The sequence below is a fragment of the Crocodylus siamensis genome, chromosome 11 (genome assembly GCF_052110815.1).
Source record: "Crocodylus siamensis isolate JL-2025a chromosome 11, ASM5211081v1, whole genome shotgun sequence".
NCBI classification, from domain to species: domain Eukaryota; kingdom Metazoa; phylum Chordata; order Crocodylia; family Crocodylidae; genus Crocodylus; species Crocodylus siamensis.
This window is the reverse complement of record NC_143405.1, coordinates 18,734,697-18,757,558: the sequence shown is the minus strand read 5'-3', so window position 1 is coordinate 18,757,558 and position 22,862 is coordinate 18,734,697. Positions and strand designations below refer to the sequence as shown.

Here is a 22,862-nt window from a genome sequence, read left to right as displayed (position 1 = left end):
TAGGGATTTGAATGATGGTTAGCCAGATGGCTTAGATTTTATGTTATAGCCCAGGAGCTTGAGTTTTCTGTTTGTAGTTTTATAAAACCAGAGGACCGGGTAAGGCTCTAAGGGGTTGGCGGAGGCCTCATAGGGGCTCCACAGTAGTGTGGGGGCACAATATTCAGGGGTGCACTGACCCCAGCCTTGAGAAGGGGTGCAGAGGATTGGGGGGCCAGGTAAGGCCGAGGCTGCTGGAGCCCCACAGGAAATTTAAGACCTGAGGAGGGGATTTGGGGGCCAGGCATGGCTACAGCCACCTGAGCCCCAGTTGCGAGAAGCCCCAGAGCAGGCACGTGCAAGAAGCCCCAGAGTGGGCACTTGCTTTCAGACCCGAGGAGGGGATTTGGGGGCCAGGCACAGCTACGGCTGCCTGAGCCCCAATTGCGAGAAGCCCCAGTGCAGGCACGTGTGAGAAGCACCAGAGCAGGGAGCTCGTGACAAGCCCGGGAGCGCCAGTGAGGGGCGTGGGTGGCGTGACAAGCCCGGGAGCGCCAGTGAGGGGCGTGGGTGGCGTGACAAGCCCGGGAGCGCCAGTGAGGGGCGTGGGTGGCGTGACAAGCCCGGGAGCGCCAGTGAGGGGCGTGGGTGGCGTGACAAGCCCGGGAGTGCCAGTGAGGGGCGTGGGTGGCGTGACAAGCCCGGGAGCGCCAGAGAAGGGCCTGGAAAGAAAATCAACGAAACGATGTCCGGGACATCTGCGAGACTTGAGGCATAGTACAGGGGTGGTTGGAGCCATGCATAGCCCATAAGGCTGGGGTGCACCAAGTCAATCAATACAGAACAGGGGCCAGGATAAATCAGAGCACCATGTCCAAGGGGACAAAAGGCAGCCTCCCTTATAAAATACATAACATCAAAGATGTGATGGGCGAGAACAAGGGTGCTTTATCTCGAACTTGGCACAGTAGGGGGCGTTAAGAGAGATCACGGCCACTCCTAGGGTCCTACGCCATGACAGACAGCAAGAAGAGATGCTACATCAGGAAGCACCTGTCTTGAAACTGCTTCACTCTATGTAGTCACACCTCTGAGGTCAAGAATCCAGGGGCAGAAGAAGGATTGTGCTGCAGGGATGTCCTGTGAGACAGACCTGTAGGGTCGAGCTATGCCTCATGTCACTTGTGCTCTTTGGACTGACTCCTGGCTCCTGCAACTTTTGCCTCTTCTCCCCAGGGTGAGAAGGTCCATGACTTCGGTAGAGATCCAACTGGAAAGGTGAGAAGTTGCCATGGCATGGGGGTCACAAAGCCTGCAGAGGAGCTACTTCATGCAGGACTGTACAACTTCCATAGCAACCAAGGGCACTAACAAGTCACAGACCAGTTAAAGCCGAGCAAACAGCTGCAAGTTTCGTCAAGTGGAAACCTGGCCAAGGACCACGAGATGGTCAGAAAGAGAAAAAGGGTGATATCAATCTGCTGGTCTGGGGGTGTTTATGCAGACTGGGTTTTAGAAAAAGACGCGACCATGAACAACTGCGCGGTTGCCACTGTCCTTGCGCTCAAAAGAAGTCTACCCACTCACTTCCAAACATGAACTTGGGAATAAAACTTCACGAGTTGGCTGGACCAAGTTGTGGGACCAGGTGGGCACGCTGGAGGGGAGGGACAGAATCAAGCTAGATCTAGACAGGTTACAGGGGTGGGCAGATGAGAATAGGATGGAATTCAATGCAGACAAGTGCAAGGTGCTGTATCTGGGGAGAAGGAACCAGCAACATACCTATAGGCTGGGGAACACCCTTCTTGTCCATGGAAAAGGATCTTGGTGGCAGAAAGGGATCTTGGAGTCATAGTTGACTCCAGGATGGACATGATCTGCCAATGCAAGGAAGTAGTCAGGAAGGCTAACCGCACCTTGTCGTGCATCCACAGATGCATCTCTAGCAGGTCCAAGGAGGTGATCCTCCCCCTCTATGCGGCACTGGTCAGGCCGCAGCTGGAGTACTGCGTCCAGTTCTGGGCACCGCACTTCAGGGGGGATGTGAACAACTTGGAGAGGGTCCAGAGGAGGGCCACTCACATGGTCCAGGGGCAGTGGGGCAGGCTGTATGAAGAGAGGGTAAAGGGCCTGAATCTATTCAGCCGCCACAAGAGAAGGCTGAGAGGGCATCTGGTGGCTGTTTACAAACTCACCAGGGGGGACCAGCAAGAATTGGGGGAGGCTCTGTTCCCCCTGGCACCACCTGGGGCTACTAGGAAGATGGCCACAAATTGTTAGAGAGAAGGTTCAGGCTGGACATCAGGAGACATTACTGTACAGTTACGGCTGCCAGGCTCTGGAATGGACTCCCAAGGGAGGTGGTGCTCTCCTACCCTGGGGGTCTTCAAGAGGAGGCTGGACAGATATTTGGCTGGGGTGATATGATCCCGGCACCCGTTCCTGCCCCAGGGCAGAGGGTCAGACCTGATAATCTGTTTAGATCTCTTCCAACCCTAAGCACTATGATACTATGACACTACAAACCAAGGATGAAACATTGGTATGGGATTTATGGCCCCACAATGGATTTTAAATCTGAACGCTTGCTAAGAAAAATTGTTCCAACTATTTAGTTGGTGTCATAAAAGAGATCCCATTTACCCGAAGACCCTTGTCTGCCCAGCTCCTGAATACTTCCCACACGAGGCAAGCCACGCTGACCCCCCAATTCCTGCTTTGACAGGCCTTGATCTCCCTGGACCATGCTTTCCTACTGCCAACGGTGCCCTGGAGAACTAGAACTGGCCTCGGCCTCCCCGCGAGCCCGGGCAGCGCCCGCACCACCTCCCCTGGCACAGCGCGGGCGGCAGCGGGCTGCCCGCGGGACCCGCGTGAAGGCAGCGAGCCCCGCCACGGCTGACGCCGCGGCTGCGGCCTCGGCTCCGCGACCCTCCCCCGGTAGCTCTGGACTCACCGCCGCTGTCACCGGCACCACGGGCTCCTGAGCGCCCCACCCCGCCCGCCACGTGACCGCCGCACCACAGAGACTGACCAGAGCGTCTCCCTCCCCAGCCAGCGCGCTCCTGGGAGCGTGAGGCAACTGGGGAGGTAGAGCCAGGTCTACCCGTCCCCAGCTGGACCAGGCCCACACCCAACATGGAAGCCACGCCTTCCTGATGGGGCTCTTGCCCACACCCAACATGGGAGCCACGCCTTCCTGATGGGCTTTTGCCCGCAAGCAACATGGCGGCCCACAGGGGCTCATCTCGCGAGATTTCACCCACTATATCTCGCGAGGGGGCGGTGCGTTCGGTCTTTTCCGTGCTCCTTCACCGCGCGGGGACGTTGCTGACGCCGAGGCCGCGCATCCAGCCCCATCTGCGCCGCGCGCCGCAATGCCGCCCAAGTTCGACCCCAACGAGATCAAAGTCGGTGCGTAGGGGAGAGCGCCGAGCTTTGCGGCTGGCGGGGTGCGCTCGGAACCGCCTTGGGCCGGGCCTCCCCGGCCGTCCTTGCCGGAGGAGCCGTGGTCACGTTGCTGTTAGCTGTCATGTTAGCTGTCCCGGCCTCCGCCCTGGCAGGCACTGGGGCTGGGCTTGTGCCCACAGGCCGCTGGGTTGTGTTCAGGCAAGGGCAGCAGCCGGGGAGCGCGGGCGGGGAGCTGCGAGGCCGCGTGGGCCGTGCTCGTGGTGCTCACGTCTCTCTCTTTTTTTTTTTCCTTCTCTCTTTTTCTTGTGCGTGTCTTTCCTGCAGTGTACCTGAGATGCACTGGTGGGGAAGTTGGTGCCACCTCTGCGCTGGCCCCCAAAATTGGCCCCCTGGGTTTGGTAAGTAACATGTTCAGCAGTGCTGCAATGTGTAGCACAGCTCTTTCCACATGTGCTTGCCAGGTTCTCCTTATGGTCTCGTAACCCATGCCTGACTGGCGTTTTTGCTTAAAATCAGGGTCATTTGGGCTGGTTTTCTTCATTTGCCTATAAATACCAGTTAGGGACTTTGAGTCGAGAGATGTGAAAAACCATATGATGGCTATGAGCAAATACTTAACTGTGTTTTTAAATGACAAATGCATAAAAGCAAGACTAAGCTACCTGCCTCTCAAAGTAATCCCATGTGGAGTGACTGTGGATGAGCATGAAGTGCTGTAGACATCCAGTCCCCACAAATGGGGTGGGGGGAGTCATGTGCATGTTCAGCAACTGATTCTTCTGGGTTTTCTGCCCGTTTAGTCTGACTGGTTCCTCCAGGGTTGTTGCTCATGTAATATCATAGGAATACATCAAAAGTTTTCTATAGTTGAGTAGATTTAGCTATTCATTTGGTAAAAAGAAGAGGCAGTTCCAGAATGCAGTGATACATGTGGCTGTCTCTGCTCAAAGCATAAACTTCATGACATGCTGCAGGAATTCAACCTCTCACTGAAGAGAATGTAATTGATTCAATGCCTGTTCTTCTTTTCAGTCCCCCAAGAAGGTTGGTGATGATATTGCCAAGGCCACAGGTGACTGGAAGGGGCTGAGGATCACGGTGAAACTCACAATCCAGAACAGGCAAGCTCAGGTACTGAATGCCAAAAGGGATGGCTCTGTGGTACAAGCATCAGGTTTGAAAAACCTGGCCTAGCTGGAACCATGAGCTTTGATCCTGGCAGGGTCGACTCAGCCCTTCATCCTTCCGAGGTAGATAAAATGAGTTCCATGCAGCTTGCTGTGTGGGGGTCTTCTGGACGAGACCTTAAAAACAATGTCCCAGTAAGCATTCTCTGGCACTTCATCCAGAGACAGCTGCCTGTTGTATAGTGCTTCCTCTGCAGCTGAAAGTGCAATAAATGCATGTTAGCAGCCTTGTGGAATATTAGGTTCCCCACTGTGCACTGATGAAGCAAATACTGTGGGAGTGGGTCAAAAGCAGCTTGAAAAACCTGATCATTGAGCTAAAAGATGTGAACTGAGGAAGGAATTCCTTGTGAAATTGATGCTAACTGTAACCATTATTTGCCAACGAATATCAGCCCTTGGGTGGTAACCAGGAGGATGATGCCTGTGCCAAGCTGGGTAAAACGGCCTAAATGCCCACATGTAGCCTTGCAGCCACCCGCCACTATACCTGTCTTAAACTTGAGTGACTGGTATATTCCAGTGGTGAGCTAAGAACAATCCCCAACTTAGGAAGCAGGGCTCTTCTTCTTTCTGTGAAGATCTCTGTGCCGAAAAGTTGGGAACAAGTTTTGAGTTGCGTGTCTCTCTGCGCAAATGAGGTGCGCCATGCACACTTATTATTAACCTTAAAGACTGCTCTCTTGGCATATAGCAAATGAATTACTGCTGTCTAACTGGCAAGCCAAGAGGACTTGCAACTAGATGTGGAAATAATTGGTTCTTCACTTAAAGTGCTGATTTAAATTTCCTAAACTTAGTTTTTAAGAGAACTTGTGCCTCTTACCCTTCAGATTGAGGTTGTCCCTTCTGCCTCTGCCCTGATTATCAAAGCTCTTAAGGAGCCTCCACGCGACAGGAAGAAGCAGAAAAACAGTAAGTTTCTGTCTGTGGGGAGGCTACCCAGGGTCTGTTGTTAGTGCTGGTTGTTTTGTGTAGATGAAATCTGGGTGGCTGTCACTATGAGCCCCCTCACCTATGAAATGTATGCATTTACTATCCAGGAGCATCTGGGGCTTCCTTAATGGTGGGAAGAGCCCAAGGAGAGCTCTCTCTTTTTTGGGTTTGGGTTTTATGCCCATAGGAGGCATATTAAATTAAAACAAAAAAACACAACTTGTCTGAGAACTGTATTGAACACAGGGGAATGTAAACAGATAGAAATGGTCTGCCTCTTTCTGTGTCAAAGCATTTGGCTTTAGCTTGACTTGCCTTAAACTTAAAATAGCCACCTGCCACTGTGCCTGTCTTGTAATGAAGTGGCTGGTACAATCCAGTAGTGAGCTGATAAAAACATACCAGCTTAGGAAATAGGATTATTCTTTCTGTGGGTAACTCTGTGCCAAAGTCTGGAGACAGATAAGTCAGGGCCATGCTGTGAAGAATGAGCATGTGCTGGCATCCCAGCCTTTCTACTACTGGGGCTAGAGAGCTGACACATGGCTAAGGATCTTCAGAGAACTTACTGGGCTTTCTTTGGCTCTTTCACAGTTAAGCACAGCGGCAGTGTCAGCTTCGATGAGATTGTGAGCATTGCACGGCAAATGAGGCACAGGTCGCTGGCCCGGGAGCTGTCTGGTAAGTTCTGTGCTTGGTGTTGCTTTGTGCATCTACCCACAGGCTGGTTCCAAGTATAAGGTGGTTTCAGAAGAGTCCCATAACCTACTGCCAGTGGGCTCTTTTCCCCCCTCGCTTATCTACTCCAACTGCTAGCTGGCTGCTAGCCTTGCTGGGATCTTCCACTTCTGTAGGCTGGCTGCCAGGTCGGAATGTTTTCTGATATGTAGAGGGTGAATGTATAAGGGCAAGTATGCAATCTAGTGTAGGCTACATTGCAGAACTCACTTCTGTCAATTCTTGTGACCCAGCCATGTTACCTTCTAGTGTCCCCATGGGGACCAGCTAGTCCTCTGGCACTTCATAGGTATTCAGTTGTCTTCTAAGTGATGGTACAAGTCATCTTGAGCGTCATGTTTGATTTAAAGCTCCCAAGATTGTCTTAGAAATTGCTAACTAGATCAGACCTCTCTCTAGTGGGATAATTTCAACTGAACTATGAAGTTGCTAGGAATGAGTATAATTTAGAAGGTGATCTTATATAAGGTCACACATACCTACCTGTCTAATGATAGTACCAATGATGTTACAAGACTTGCACCTTGGGATCATGTTCTTGCCTTGTACTCTTGGACATGGGATCCAGATTCTAGTGTGAGACTTACCTGTTTCTTCCAAGCTTCCTGCCCTCTTTCCCCTTTTGTGAATCCTTCTACAACCTGCAGACCCTTTTTGGGGCAGGACATGATGTTTTGTGTCCAGGAGCAAGGCTTGGAGAATTATAGGGGAAGGATGAGAATTCGTCAAAGGGAGTATTCCGTTTCCCACTCTTTCTGAGTCAATTGTGTCTTAATGATGAAAAAGTAGAAAGAGATGAACCCCAGGGGTGGCCAACTTGTGGCGCAAGTGGCAGGAGCCTTTGTGTAGCACATGACGGATAACGGTGGGGACAGGCAGGAAGGCAGAACAGATTGGGCAGGGGAGGGAAAGGGTAATTTGTAGCATGCCTGCCAAGAAAGCTCAGCTCCAACTTCTATAAAGGAGTTGTATGAATGAAACGGGGACAGAGAATATGAGAGAGTACCTGCCAAATTAGTCACGTAGCTAGTCAAATGTTTTGGCATTTAATGAACCTCAAGCAGGGTGCAGGCTTGCATAGGAACTGGCATTGGCAGGAGGCTGACAGCCCAACCAGACTCTCTTAGCAGTACTGCCTTCAGTTGGAAATGGACTTGGGATTCAAAGCAAGTAGCTTTATGTCAACACCCTCCTGGGTTGAATGGCATTTTTATAGGTAATCTCTCTTACAGGAACCATTAAGGAGATTCTAGGGACTGCTCAGTCTGTTGGCTGCAGTATTGATGGCAGACATCCTCATGACATCATTGATGACATCAACAATGGCTCAATAGAGTGCCCAGCTGTAAGTAATAGTCTTATTAAAATTGACTAGCTTTGAGTTGTCAACAAAGATTATTCTTACTGACAGATTTGTTTCCTTCAACAGAGTTAAAGACTGCAGCAAAGAAGAAAAGATCATGAAGGTTCATGTAGACTTTTGTAACTTGTGAAGCTTCATAATAAAACTGTAGTTGTCTAAGAACAATCTGGTTTTACTCTAGACAACTTTTGTTTATCTAGGTATCTGTCTCCTGCTAAGCTATGGAATCTGAGTTGCTTGCTGGTGTTGGATTCTGCTGTCTGGCTGCACTGTGGTCATCGAATTTCTTTTGGTCCCACTGAACAGATGTACTGGTTACACCAGCTTTTCGTGTGCTAATCGAGTGAACCAAATATACCCCTGACATTCAGAATGGAGAGAACCCATTTGCAACTATTGACCATGAACTATAGGAGTATCACAAAGGTTGACAAATCTCCATTTTTGCTAAGTTCATACAGGTTAAATCTCTTGGGTATTGTGGGGAGTGAAAAGTAATGCAGCTGCACTTCTGCTGAAAACCTATGCCTTCTAAAATCTGTTGTGAAAGTGGTGCTTATTAACCTGTGTCCTAAACGCCATGCAGATGCAGTTTCTACATGCACACAAGACTTGCCTCAGTTTGGTAGTGTGTGACTGACTTCTCTGTCTAGGTTATTGATACCTTTACAGGTACCTTATACATGGGGTGGCTTAGCCTTTATTGTATGTATATCAAGGCATAGTGAAGTTTTGGCTTATGAGGAGGAGGAAATGTGCAGTAAGAACTATGCTGCATGCCAAAAGTATCAATTGCCATCTTAATTAGAAAGCTATACCTAGACCACTTTAGTAGGTAAAACATGAATGTTCCCTGGGCAACTGTCAAATGAATGTACTATCTGTAACTAATTGGGTATCGAATCGAGCTTGAAAATAATCCTCAAGGCTTTGTCACTAACAACTGCAGAACAGCTAAATATTGGAACTTGGTGCAGTTGAGTGCAAGAACTATCTATTGCTGTAGGGTCACCACATGCACTAGGGTCTTCAGTCTCTAAGTTAGCAAGTTGTTTCAGCTCAAATAGGTGACCTGTGTAGGGAGTGACTAGTAATAGTTTAAAGTATGCAGCATAGTAAACCTGAAGCTGAATGTCTGTATTGCTCTTGTAAACAGAAGAATTCTGCTGCTGCTTCTATTCAAAGAGTTGCGAAGGGTCCTGTTGCATGTTTCTTGGGTCTTCTGGTGCCCTGGATGATGACACTCGGAGACTTGGGTAAACGAGCAATATGCCCCTTCTCCACGTTATATGCTCCAGGTCCTGGAATATTCTCTGAAAGGAAGGAGCCAGTGAGATCAAATACTAAGGTGATTTGTCTGCACTATCAGAAAATGTCCTCTATTTGAGCTTAGCATTTCACTAGGGCTGGGCACTAGCACTTGCTTAGGAGTGTTCAGCAAGATGGAAGGTTTGAGTTAGTGGATCAAGTTTATGAGGCTGCTTAGTGGCAAAACCCCACCTCTTTGACTTCCATGTTCCTTGTGAGGTTTGGAGCTTGTTTGGATTCAGAACCCAGAACATTCATGTCCTGCAGAAAGCAAGCTTGTGTCTCCAAAAGTACTCTCCATTACAGCTCTGAAGATACCAAAGCCTAGGTGATCTGGGCCAAGGTGTTAATGTTCACCAAGTAGTGCTAACACAAAATGGTAATAGTTTTAAGGGTTGAGTTCCTAGGTAGTTACGGTGAGCTAAAGGCCAGAAATAATGGTGGTAGAAATGCCAAATCCAGAGAGCGGACTGCATGTAGTAACGACTTTAAGGAATATTGCCACACGGGCCAGTGGGAGTCTTACTGGAATAAGGAACCAAAAACAAATTTCTAAAAGCTGTAGGTCTTGCAGTAGTCCTACTTCATACGTGACGTTTCTTCTGCTCCCACCTTGTGTATCAAGGCTGTTTTGAAAAGCTAACTGCATCCTGCAACTGAAAACAGGATGTTGGGCAGTCCTTACCAAGTCTGATCTCTGCTTTTGATGGTCTGAGTATGTCCATGAGGAGTTATGGTATAGTGTGCTAATACCTCTACTGCACTAGTATTAGACTTGTGCACAAATGTGCTAATCATTAAGCTGTCATCCCATTTTCCAAATACTTTGAAGATATTGGCTACCCTTCCCTTTCCTACCCCTGTTGGCTTAGAAATGGAATATAAAGGCCTGTCTTTTGAGAACTGGCATACAGATATACACGTAAGTGTTCAAGATAGGCAGCAGGGGTTAAATGGATTTCTAAAGAGCTTGAGAGATGTGCACAACTTTTTATGGCCCTGAAAGCGGGTGGGCTGTCTAGCACAACAAGGCCAACGGATGGACACGGTCTGAGAATTGAGGGGGGCATACCATAACATGAGATCGCAGCCTTCAAGGCAGACTGGTTGTCTAACACAACAAGGATACATAGCCTGGGAACTGAGGAAGTATATTTCATACTGTCCCATGACATGAGACAAGTGACACCAGCTACAAGGCCCCAGAGCAGAGGGGGGCCCATGTCCCAGTTTTGGGGGAACAGACCACATTAGGAGAAGACCTGGGAGGCTACGTGTATGTGTAACCACAGAAAGACAACCAACCAGAGATAAACATGGATGTGAGGAGTCATCAAGGGGGAAGGAGAATACAAAAGCAGAGATTTGAGATTAACAAAAGATCCCTCCCTGTTCCTTGTCCCTCCTTGCTGTCCTTCCTTCTCAAGAGGGGTCCCCATCCCCCAGGAAGGGTCCCTAAGGCCAACATGGACCAAGGGCATACCAGTAGCCTGTCTCATGTACCCCACTGGAGGGGGGCTTTGGGCCTTGGCATCCCACCTCCAGACTGCTGAGTACCTAGGAGAGAGAGAGCCTCAGAGTGGAGCATGCATCCTGACTAGGTGTACTTTGACAGCCCTAGGATTGGTAGATACAGAATTGTTTGCATTGTTGCTTTGTCACCCTGCATCAATAAATTCATCTATTATCAACGGGCAGGTGTTGTGGCTGGTCTGGGTTGTGCCTACCTGGAACAAAGGTATAAGAGCTGGGTTCCTAAAATCCAGTGTCAACACCACACTTGCCCTTTTGTAGCAGAAGCCTCCTTGAGGATTTATTTAGTAGGGATTAGAAGAAAGTCTCCATCTCCATGCTTCCTTGATGCAAAGCTTTTTTTCAGGAGAGATTCTTACATGTTCTGGTGATCTTGGTGTCAGTAGCTACAGCAGGTTTGTAAGAGGCTCTGAAAACTTGATTGGGTTTCCTAACAAAGCTGATGCTCATTTTAGGTGCCTATATAGAAGTTCAGTTTTAAATCTGACAATAGTAATGGAAGGAATGTTTTTAATGTTTCTACACTTTCTGCTTTAGGTGTAGTTTCATCAGTGCTTATTGTGTTTTTGCTGCCCAATCAAATGACCACTTATTGGGATAGACTGTATCTTGACTTGGAAGGTTTGCTGGTCTCTCTGTACTGGCAAACCTTTTCTAGTGCAGACGAGGGTAAGTGTCTTCCCAAGTAGGATGACATCAAGTGCCTGCAGAGGTGCACTAAGTAGTCTGTAAGTGATACTGAGTTATGATGACTAGTGAAATGTGACCCTGGCTGTTGAGAGAAATATTTTTGACTGTGATCTGTTTCATATTCATAAAAGGGTTGTAGTGTTTGCTAATCAGCAGGTCTTTGTTGTTTTTTTTTCCCTCATGGCATCCAATGGAACAGGCATCTACTATGTTTAAAAAACATGATCTCTTTTCACTCTGCCCTTTCCTCTGGAGAACCTCATAGGGCCAGAGGTATGGGGAAAAAGATGATAGACTGCAGTACTCCAGTGGATGAAGTTAGAGTCTTGCAGCTAATGGCTGCTTCAGTGTTCTGATGCAGAGGGTGGTGTTAGCACCTAGACAGACTTTTGATTTTTTTTTTTCCTTACCTGTACTTGCCCAGCCACGAGTCCCCTTTGACCAGCTACATATGGAATAGGAAGGTGAGGTAGGCCACATGTGGAAGTATGCTGCAGCTGTGTTGTACTTATTTGGTGCTGGATTATTTAGAGCATCTGCAAAATTACATTTTAAGAAGATAGAGGAAAGCATATAGTGCTAAAGCTGAGGTCACAGCATACACAGGGTTGAGCAGCTGTGATGTGAGTAATTTTAGGGTGTCCAGAACCTGCGGGGGGGGTGTCCTCCTGACTGCACTTACTGCTGATTAGTGCAGCATTGCCGTAACAGCACGCTTAAGATGTGCACGTATCAATGAAGCACATGCTTCCAGTTCTTACCTAAAAAATTAGTTGCAAACAGCTTCTCTGGTAACAAACTTGTATCCTCACCCTCAAAAGTATCCCTATGGTCAGGGCCATCCCTAGGGGGAGTAAACTGGGGCAACTGCCCTGGGCCCTGCACTTTTGGGGGCCCTGTGGAGCAGCCGTGGCAACTCCGTGCCACTGCTGCCGGCTTCGCATCAGGCCACTCACTACCAACACCACCACTACTGATGGTGGCAGTAGCTTCTTCGGGTGCAGGGTGCACAGGATTGGAGTTGGGGGCAGGGCCCCACACAGGCTGATTTCCCCTAGGCCTTGCACCCTGCTCAGGTCAGCTCTGCCTATGGTATACCCCTAGGTGCAGTGGTCCTGCAGTTGATAGCAAGTAAAATATTCAGAGCCCTGTCAGTTTTCTGCTGGAATCATATCAGAGAATCATAGAAAATGAGGGTTGGAATGGCCCTCGATCATGTAGTTCAACCCCCTGCTCAAAGCAGGACCATCCCTGTAGATCATCACAGTCAGGGCTTTGTCAAGCTGGGTCTTAACCTCCAAGGATGGAGATTCCACCAATTCTCTAGGTAACTTGTTCTAGTGCTTCAGCACCCTTGTAGTGAGAGAGTTGTTCCTAATACTGTGTCCAACCTAAACTTCCCTTGCTGCAACTTGAGACCATTGTCCCTTGTTCTGTCATCTGCTACTGAGAACAGTCTAGTTTGGTGGTCTCTAACCTCTTTAAGTAGGAGATCACCTTTGGCATTTAAAAGCCATCCAAGATGTATTGTGCATGCCACTGCCCCCCTCTCCCCAGCAGGTAAGTCTGTGGGGAGGGAAGGGGGGGCTGATCAAGGGAGAAAATTATTTGGGGACAAGCCCCCCAGCAGGTAAGTCTGTGGGGAAAAAGGGGTGGGGGGAGGGAAAAGGGCCATGGGGGTAGGGCTGCAGCAGGGGCAGGCCCTGCATAGCTGGGGTATGAGGGAGCGCCTCGTCCAGGGGCCACGGGGAGGGGAGTGCCACGCAGCCTGGCAGGACATGGGAGGCTTGTGCACCTGGATTTGCACACTGGCTGGGCTGGCTGCTGCTGCAGGCTAGGGCTAGGGCTGGGGTTGTGCTACGCAGTGCTGGGAGTGAGGCTACGTGGGGGGGATGTGGGCACCTGAAAGTTTGCCATAGCTCCTGCTCCCAGCACTGCTACCTGGCCTGACCACAGCGCAGAGTAGAGCAGACTGCTGCCGCATAGGGTGTAGTGCTACCTTCCCCTTGTGCCCCAGGATCTGTAGCGGGGGGCAGGCTGGGGCTGAAAGGCAGTGCTCTTCACAGTGGTGGGCTGGGCTGCGCTGCACTGTGGTCAGGTTGGGTGGTATTGCTGGGAGCGGGCTGACCTTACCTGTGAAGACCAAGGTAAAAAAGGTATTGAGTACTTCAGTCTTTTCTTCATATGTCACTAGATCGCCTGCCCCATTCAGTAAGGGACCCACACTTTCCCTGACTTTCCTCTTGTTGCTAACATACTTGTAGAAACCCTTCTTGTTGCTCTGCCCATCCCTTACCAGCTTCAACTTCAGTTGTGCTTTGGGCTTCCTGATTTCATCCCTGTGTGCCCAAGCAATACTCGAATACTCCTCTGCAGTAGTCTGTCCAAGCTCCCACTTCTTGTAAGCTGCCTTTTTGTGTTTAAGCTCACCAAATAGTTCACTGCCAAGCCAAACTGGTCCATTGCCACTCTTGCTAGTCTTCCTGTATATCAGGATGGTTTGTTCCTGCACCCTCAGGAAGGTTTCTTTAAAATACAACCAGCTCTCCTGGTCTCCTCTCCCCCTCAGACTGGCCTCTCAGAGGATCCTGCCCATCAGTTCCCTGAGGGAGTCAAAGTCTGCTTTTTCTGAAATCCAGGGTCCGTATTCTACTGTCATTTTTTCCTTTTGTCGGGATCCTGAACTCTCATCTTGTGGTCAGTGCCTTAAATTGCCGTCCACTTCTGCCATATATAGGATCAAAGTAAAAAGAGGGCAGGTTCTTTCCCTGGCTAGAGCAGTCTAAAGGTAAGACAAGTCCCCAAAGGAGACGGCAGCTTTCTGTTCTCTCTGGCCTCTTCCCTCCCTTCTCTTTCCTGCCCCGTTAGGCTTAAGAACATAATGCAGAGGCATATTAGGGAAAAGTCAGAAGTGATCAGCACTTTGTATTGGGCAGCAGCACAGTCCAGTGAGAGCTGTCAGTTAAATCCCTGGCGGTGCTCTAAGTTGCACCACAGTGGCTCTTGCAGTTTGATTCCACGCCGTGTTGGTAAACCATGTGCTACTGACCACCTACCTACCTCTGTTGTATTCAGAACAACTTATGCTGCCATAGCAAACCCCTCCTTTGGCGAACAGGTTTTAAGCTTCATGCAAGTGTTGTTTGCCTTCCCATAACAACATCCTTAGCTGGGTGGGCAAAACTGGGAAAGCTGAGTAATGATAAAGGGGAAAAAATGGGATAAATACCTTGATCTTGTCCTGTTAAGATCAAAATTGTTACCTGTGCTCAGTCACTGAACGTGGAGAGGAAAGTGTCCCTACAGGATTGATTTTAGAAGACGGTGCTGGGAAAAGCAGCTTGGTTGAGATCCTCCAAAATAAAATGCTGACATAACTAAAAGCTGCACCAAGACCAAGTAGACAGAAAAGGCAGAACCACAGATGGAACAAAAGGGGCCATTAAGTACCTAGGGAAAGGCAGTCTCAGATCTGATAGCAACCCAGGGAGGCAAGAGGAGACAGCCTTCCTGAGAAATTACCCTGCATGGAAAAAAAACCCACCTAAGGCTATAAGAACATGGTCTGAAGAGCACACTCACCATTACTGACCAGGTTGACTTTCCGCCTCTGCCCGATGGTGTAACTGGGATACTCTGGTCTGTTACTTTGATGTGAGCCCAGTGTGGAGGGCTTATTGTAATGAACTGGAGAAGGCCACTATGAAAATAGAGTTGATCTTTACCCAAATGCAGAGGACTGTCAAAGGAATAAACTGAATAGTAACAAACTAGCATCACTTACATTAATCTCACTTTTAAAATCCACCTTCCTGGTAAAGGGGTTTTTGCTGTGAAACCAAGACTTCTGCCAGGATCTGCAACCTCCGCCCTCTGGTGAGAGCAGACAGCAGTGAGTGAAATCAGTGAGGATGTTTATTCAGGAAGGGAACATTTATTTTGGCTCTGCAAGTGCTTTGCAGGCTTTAGAGGGAACAGACACTATTTCTGCCAGGCCAGACTGACACCTGAGAAATTATATCTACAGGATTTGCCCTTGTACCCTCTAAGGCAAAACATTAAAACACAAAGACATCCTTAAGAATGCTATGTAGCATGACGGCACATAGAAATCCCAGTGACAAACCAGCGCTTATGCTATTGTATTGGCGCTGTACAAAATCAGAACAAAAGACAGTTGCTGTCCCAAAGAACTGTCTTACCTTCCATTTTGAGAAGAAAATGAAAAAAGTGCACCTGAAATGTGGGCCAGGATCAGAATCATGGGACAGTCCAAATCAATGGGGGGAGAGAATTTATATATCTAAGTCTAAGTAAAACTAAAGGACTGCTTCAGCTCAGGCTTTTTATAGTCTGATCTAGTGTTTCTCAGGGACCTCAAATAAAGGTTGCCCCAACAAAAAAGACCAAGTGGTGCCTCTCTTTGGGTCTTGGCTGCAGCTGGGGCCAAGCACATTATGAGAAATGGGTGCTAGCATTTCACATCACTCTGGAGTGTACATTTGAGCTGGGTAAGTTGGCAGGGATGGTCTCCAGTGGGAACCTCATGCAGTTTTCCTCAGCTACAGGGATCCTGGGTGGAGGCAGCAGTATAAAACCAGTGACTAATAGAGGGAGCCTTAGAGTTCCACCATTTCCAAAGCACGTCCTGTAGAAAAAGCCACTTCAGTAGCAGAGCAGCACCAGAAACAGCTGCACACCTGTAAGCACCCCAAAGCATCTTGGGAGATGCAGAGGGACACATCTGCTTGGGATGACTGAGGGTGGACACATGAGTACCTTGAGATGGTGTTTTCCTCCCGAAAGTGTAGGTGGGAACACTGGTCTCCCTGCAGCTTGTATTGGTTGGTAAGTAAGTGGCTGGCCCAGGACTGTCCAAGTTGGTGAGCAGTGGCCTGTGGGTCGTGTCTCCATAATCTAGGCAAGCATCACATGAACCAGGTGATGTGGTGAAGTAACAAAGCTCATAATGATCAGCTCCGCTCCCCTGCCCCTGGCACCCCAGTGGACATGCAGAGTCCATGTTCTGGGCCCTACATGAAGCTACCAGCTGGGAACAACAAGATGGCTTCAGGTTGGTTTTTATTTGCAGAGCTTTTCCCGGGTTTTCCCCAAAATGACCCTGCCTGGGCTGTTGGGGGGGAAGGGGGATCACAATCGTCAGCAGTGTCACTAATTTTATAAAAAAATTCCTTCTGGGGTTACTTGAGACACGCAAATGCCCTAAAATCCCACAGCAGTGAGAACCAGCTCTGGCACAGCTATGTTATTCCCTTGCAATTCTAATAGATTGGCTAGTTCGCAGCTTTCCCAACCATGCTTGCTGATGCCATTCATGCTTCAGTTGGACTCAAACTCAGATTAGCACACAGTGTAAGGAGCAAGAGTCCTGTGCTTGTGGGAGGATAAGAAGCCCAGGTTTAGTATTGTCTTGGGGAAGCCAGGTCTAATTGGTTGGGAGAAGGGAGAAAGAGCAGAGAATTTGGTAACAGTAGGGAAGAGAGAAGAGAGACCTGAAGCAGAAGAAGGTAGAGTTTTATGTGAGTGGAGGTGGATGAAGACTGTCTGGGAGGGCAGAGGAGGAAAGTAAGTGTTGGGGCACCCATGAGGGTAGCAGCACTGGGAGCAGAAACCTACCTAAAGTTATCTGTGTAATCAGGACTTTGGGAAACTTGACAACTGGAACTCATAACCAAAACCATCTGGGTCTTCTTTAGCCTGATATTTGTCTCTCCAGGAATTTGGACCTGGGCTCAAAGATCAGGGACTCTTCTTTGGGGGAAGTCTGGAGCCCAAGGAGATAATTTCTTTCAATACACACAGGTTGAAGAAATTCCTGGATACTCTGACCTGGAAAGCTGGCATCTAACCATGGGTATTTGGGGCCTTGTCTAGGACACACAGCCGTGCATCTGGGGTGTGCCTGTTGGTTTTGATGCTACCCACCTTCTCCTTTCCCTCCCCAGTACCTGTGTCCTGCCAAGTGCTGCTCTATAGGCCTAGCCCAACATGGGATCCTCACTGGCATTCTTGTCAGTAGGACTCAGATGAGGTCCAGCTGCACAGCTCAGGTCAGGTTTTGATCCTTCCCCAAGATCTGAGCTGCTCAGATCCAGGATTTTGCTTCATCTCTAGCAGACATCAGAAGCTTAGAAAGGAAAGCCTCATCTTCAGAAAGGAGGGCAGTGGCCTCCTGCTGCCTCATAAATAGATAGATACCTACAAACCCTGGCTCTGTAGCAGTGATGACTTCTTTCTTATTCCTGGTGCTCCAAGGAGAGGAAAGAGGGCATGGAAGTGGATATAGTGAAAAAAGGGAACACCTGGTCACAGCAGGGCAAGAGATTTGTTCCAGCCCATTGAGGGAAGGGAGAGACTCACTTTCCAGCAGCAATGAAACTAGGCTGAAAGTCATTTATCATGTTTCACTGGGAAAGCTCCGGGGAAGGCCTGAGGTGAAGAGGGAGCTGGCTTAGCCACAGCAGAACTCCCCACCAGACAGAGTACTTACCCTTGCCCTTCAGAGGGTTGATGTGCGGGAGCCGAAGTGCCTTGCCTTCTCTGTTCAGATGACCCCTGCAGTCAAGATGCATATTTCAGGACTGAGAATCAGGCCCTTCCTATAGCTATGAGTTGCAAGGGTCTTCGCTGGGAGTAGATGCCCCAGTAATGCATAGAGGTGACAAGAGAGGTAGTAGAGAATGGTAACTGGACTCCTAAACTGGGCATGTGGGATCTTACAGACAGTTGGGATATAACAGTAATCAACAGATACAAAGATTAATTGGATGTGTGCCCATAGCCTGAACCGTCCACATCAGTGAATAGGTAATGGAAGTAGTGCAGGGGAGTAAAGGAGGATTCAGTGCTAGTTCCAGGTGGCAGTGAACTTCCCCAATCTATGCCATTTACTCTGTATTGAGGCTACTGCTGAGACAGTATTATGGGTAGCTGCAACACTGAGCTGTCAGGCAGGTTGTTTTGCTGATGTATACATCAAAATGATGCCCACATTAAACATTCAAGCCTCAGCTAAGTGTCAGAAACTCATTATTCTGTTGGCTCAAACCCTGGGATGAGAGCAGGACCATTGGGCCCAGGCAGTGTCGTAGGCAGGCATGGGCAAGAAGGAAATTCCCTTTTTAAGTGTGCTTGGTGTCTTACCAGTAGTACTCTGAATGCAGCAATGGTTTCCTGTATGTGCTCCAGGGCTGGGTGTCATTCATGTAGTATTGGGCCAAAAACTTGGTTACTTTTTGCTGGTATTCCATTTCCACTGTTGCTTTCTTGATGGAGCCCTGTCCCCTATCTAGTGGGTAGAGCAGTAGCTGCCCTGTGTGACATCAGCAACTCCTTGTATTCCGCAGCTTGGTCTGTTCCATCCTCCCTTGTTGCAGCAGCCATGGGGGAACTAATACATCCTTGCTTACAACTATCAGTGAAAGAATGAAGTGAAACTGGAAATTTGAGCTCTATTTTTGACCTGGATATAAGCTTTTTGTAGGACCTTGGGAAAAGTCCTTCCCTGATCTGTGGCACCTGCATCAGTAATGAAACATCCAAATATCTAGTGTAATCACCTGCTTTGAAAAGTAGCTGTCACACCAGAGTCTTGCTTTAGTAACAAACATGATATGGTACAAGTGTAACTGCCTTGTGTACTGCATATGCCCCTCAACTGAGACTGAGAGGAGCCTTCCTCTTCCCCAGCTGTTGCATGGAGACATCACAATGAACCCATTTGACATGGGGAGCAAACCTTCCTAAAGCTGTTAAGTGTGGCAGGTGTTATTCAAATCCAAAGTGTATTACAAAGAGCTCACTAGTATTGAGCTGTTAGTGACAATCATATGCAACACCATTAGTGATGCTTTCCTGGCACTGTATTTCTCTCTTTAAAATACCTTGCTTGGAAATCATGGCAATGAGAGGTGGAGAAGTCCTGGGGAGGCATCAAACTCTTCCCCAGCCAGCCAGCATTCCTGACAGCATATTTTCATTTGCTTTGTTTGAGTAGTGTGATAGATTTGGGCAATAGGGCTTTTAGCTCTTTCCTGTGGATACAATTCTACTTGTAATGGATTGAGGAATGTTTCCTGAGATTCATCTTCCTCTTAACATCTCTCTTGTTTAGAAGTTGCTAGAACCATTTTAAACAATTCTTCCTAACATTCATGGCCGTCAGATGTATAATTGTCATATCTCACCCTACTGATTGCTTAGCCAAATTATACACAAGTAGCTCTTTTGAACTTTCCTTATTACTTAGCCCCTCTAGCTGCTTTACCCACTTCTCTGTGCTTTGAATTATCTTTACATCTTTCAAATATTTTTAATTCAATTTGTATAGCTGCCAACATCCCAGTCAAGAACAATATTTTTCTTTCCTCCTTCCATTTTCAGGCAGATTCTGGTCTTATAATCTTTACTGCAACGTCAGCCTTTTTTCAAGTTAAACCTTTTCAAGTTGCATTTGTCTAATGTGCGTGGAATAAAGGGGAAATTTTTGCTGTCATGGTTTTGATTGTTGTTTCTTTCTACAACCCAACTGTGATTTGACTCCAAGAAGTTTGGGGTTTTATGCTGTTTGAGTTCCTCCTTTCAAGATGTAGTTGAGTACTGAACATAACAGCAGCAAAATGTGCCTGAAAACATCCTCAGTGACATTGAAGAGATCAGGTGCATCTGCTCAGTCATTTGTCCAACTGTGTTAGTGCCTTACAATGTGCTTTTGTGAGCATTTGCTTTGATTCCCAACTGCTGCTGATCCCGCTAAACACAGCTGCTGCTGGGGATGACTAAAGTGATACTGGACTGTGGTTTGTCATTGTTCTTCCTGTGATAGAAACCATCATTTGTTTGGTTTTAGTCTCTGCAGTGACAAACTCTCATCCCATTAAAGGCCCCCGTTTCTGTTCCAAAAAACCCAGAAGGAGCTTTGCCATTTACTTCCTTGGGAGCAAGATTGGTTTAATACTTTAAAAACCTGTTTGTGATTCTAGTGACAGGATCGGCTGGCAAACTTTACCATGATATTTTTGTTAATACTGTACAAGTCACCTTGGACCTCACGTGTCATTCAGCTGCAGGCTACTGACATTCAAGACCTCGTGGAAACAGTAGGGGTTCTCTTGCTCTAAAAACATAGGCTACTACCATTTAATCCAGAACACTGATCCAGAGGAATATATTCATTAGGTGTTGGCAATACAGGGCAAGTAAAACAGTTGATCGCTTGTTGATGTTTTCAACCTTGGCCACTTAAATTAGTAAATGCGCACAAACTTTCATAGGTTGTTGGAGAAACTATAGTGTGTCATGACATAACATTTTACCTTTTTATTATTCATAATACTAAATCATAGAGCTACGCGGTAGCTTAAACTTATAAAGGGATATGCAACTCCAAAACTAAGAGAACCACTACTGTATACTACAAAGGCGGATGCAGAATCATTCCAGGCTCTGACAGTTATGCAGCAGCAGAAGATAAGAGAGAGAGGAAGATATAGGTAATTTAGGCTTTGATTAAGCTTCCCAAGGGAATGGAGAACACTTGCTTATTAAGAGTACAATAACAGGAAGGGTAAAATGACCCTCTCTTCAGAATGCTCTTTGATCTAATCTAGGTGCACAATTCAGATTTTATTGAGGGCCACTTGTAGGGCACGCTCTCCAATGGAGCACTGCTGCTAGTTGAATCTTCTCTTATTGGATGGAAGCCGCAGCAAATTTGCAAGTGGGAAGCTGAATCACTGATGTATTTGTACACACAGATACATAGATGATGGCTTGACAATCAGGCCCTAAGACTCTTGTTGTTTAGCTTTTCAGATGATTATTAATTTATTCAAGTGGTTTAATAAAGAATTGTAGTGGGCCACTGGGAATGCCTTGGTGGGATGGTGTTAATATTTCATTATGATTCCAAAGAAAAGAGTTGGGTATTGAGCAGGGGGCATTTATTTAAATCTGAATTAAAGTAATCTAGTCAGGTCGGAGTGTTGTTAATGAAATGATCCAGGAAATATCTGAGAAGCAGGGCTTTTTCTTTTTTTGGTGATACTTACATTGGATCAACTATATAGTTGGAAGAGACATATAAAAGCTTTCAGGAACAAAGTGCTCTCCTTCAGGTCTGGGAAAGAAATAAGTACAGCCAAAGCCAAATACTAGGTAAAAACAATAACTTGTGTTTAACTGCCAATGCAAAAGAAAATAGGCACAGAAGGGAATGGAGGAGGGCTGTAACCTAGAAGCAAATAAGTTATCAGCAGTAGCTTCAAAGTAAGATTATTCAGAAGGCAAAAGGAGTAACCCAGATCTTTAAGGCAGGGCAGGGTGGCACCTTAAAAACTAGTTCAAAAAGCATAATCTTTCCTCAGCTACAGCCTACTCCACCAGATGTAGCTAAATGAGTTTGTCTTTGAAGTGCCATCCTGCCCTGCCCTCTGCCTGACTTGAGACTCTAGGGCTAACTACCTCTCTATAACCACTTAAGATAACATAACCCTTTAAAGTGACCATGTCACCTAGGCTGGCATACAACCTTATTCCTCAGCCTGTGATTCCTATGTATAATGGAATAGAAAAAGTGTTGGTGCTTCCTAGGATCTGGTCTCTTGGGGTTAAATAGACAACCAGCTTAGACAAAGACAATATGTCTTGCACCATGTCTGTGTGGTCCAGACATTTACACACTAAACTTCAATGGCAATTAAATTGAATTAACTCCATAGCTACATTTAAGCAGACAGGAGATAACCCCTAGCTGTTATCCTCAGGAGACCTCAAGGCATTGTACAAAAGAAATTTGATATCAGCATCCCATTGTACAGCTGGGGGAACTGAGGCATGAGGAAATGACATGACTTCATCCAGATCCACTCCATGGTCCAGTGGCAGAGCTGGGAATAAAACGTTGGAGTCCCAGCTGGGGTAGACCCACATTTATATCCCTTGCTGACCTTAGGGTTTAGTTTTGCAGGTGGGTTTTTTTCTAACACTTTACGAGAGGATTTTGTCTGACAACAATGGAACGACACTAAGGACAAAGTAAAGAGCAAGACTAACAAAAGGAAGTTCTTTTTTACAGTGTGGAATTAATTGTGGAACTTGTTGCCATCAAATGTGGTAGAAGTTGATAGTTTAGCCAGGTTCAAAAAGGGGTTGGACGTGTTCTTGGTGGAAAGAGGCATCAGTAGTTATTGAGAACGGGAGTTATGGATACAGCCTCTGAATCCGAACTTCCTGGACCTTAAATAGTGGAGGCTGCAAGTGAGAGGGGAACAGTGGAAACAACTCTGGTCATAGCCGGTTCACTTTCCCTTTCAGCATCCACTCTGCCACTGTGTGACAGGTATTTTGATGTACTGTTCTGGGACATGGGCCAAAGTTCACCAAGTATAGCTATAAGCCCCACCTGATGAGAGGGGCCACTAAGGGTACATTACTGATCATTGGGACAAATAAAAGACAGAACAGGGATGGAAGTGAGGGTCAAAGTTTCAAAATGCGTGCACCAAGCCAAGGGGAAACACTGGGCATAGCACACTGGATAGTGCCCTCTGGTCTTCAAACGCATCCAAGGAGCCAGTGGACGCTGCCCTGTGAAACTCTGCCTAGAGACGTGAGCGGGACAGGGACAGGAAAGTGGCCCCACAGTCCCCTCGGAGTCCCCTTGACCAGAGCCTCCTTCCTGGTGTTACCCAGGT

At 47.5% G+C, this 22,862-nt stretch overlaps 2 protein-coding genes and 2 non-coding genes across 6 annotated transcripts in view; 3 read left to right on the top strand and 1 right to left on the bottom strand.

Annotated features, from left to right (window-relative positions):
* Window positions 1–3,121, bottom strand: part of LRSAM1 (leucine rich repeat and sterile alpha motif containing 1) — a 52,809-nt gene extending 49,688 nt beyond the window's left edge. For 2 of the 3 annotated variants that reach the window (XM_090022128.1, XM_090022129.1), the window contains exon 1: window positions 2,939–3,121. The gene's annotated coding sequence lies outside the window, so the exon portion shown is untranslated. The remainder of the gene's footprint in view (window positions 1–2,938) is intronic. The other variant, XM_090022131.1, reaches the window with a different exon arrangement.
* Window positions 3,122–3,259: 138 nt separating this feature from the next.
* On the top strand, window positions 3,260–7,782 carry RPL12 (ribosomal protein L12). Its single transcript, XM_090022500.1, has 7 exons — window positions 3,260–3,396; window positions 3,718–3,791; window positions 4,426–4,524; window positions 5,414–5,495; window positions 6,111–6,197; window positions 7,487–7,599; window positions 7,684–7,782. The coding sequence occupies exons 1-7, from the start codon at window positions 3,360–3,362 to the stop codon at window positions 7,687–7,689; spliced, it is 498 nt and encodes a 165-aa protein (XP_089878626.1). The 5' UTR covers window positions 3,260–3,359; the 3' UTR covers window positions 7,690–7,782.
* On the top strand, window positions 5,058–5,190 carry LOC149855540 (small nucleolar RNA SNORA65). Its single transcript, XR_016438610.1, has one exon. It is a non-coding gene; the product is annotated as a small nucleolar RNA SNORA65 (small nucleolar RNA).
* On the top strand, window positions 5,851–5,980 carry LOC149855539 (small nucleolar RNA SNORA65). The gene has a single exon (XR_016438609.1). It is a non-coding gene; the product is annotated as a small nucleolar RNA SNORA65 (small nucleolar RNA).
* Window positions 7,783–22,862: the final 15,080 nt, after the last annotated feature.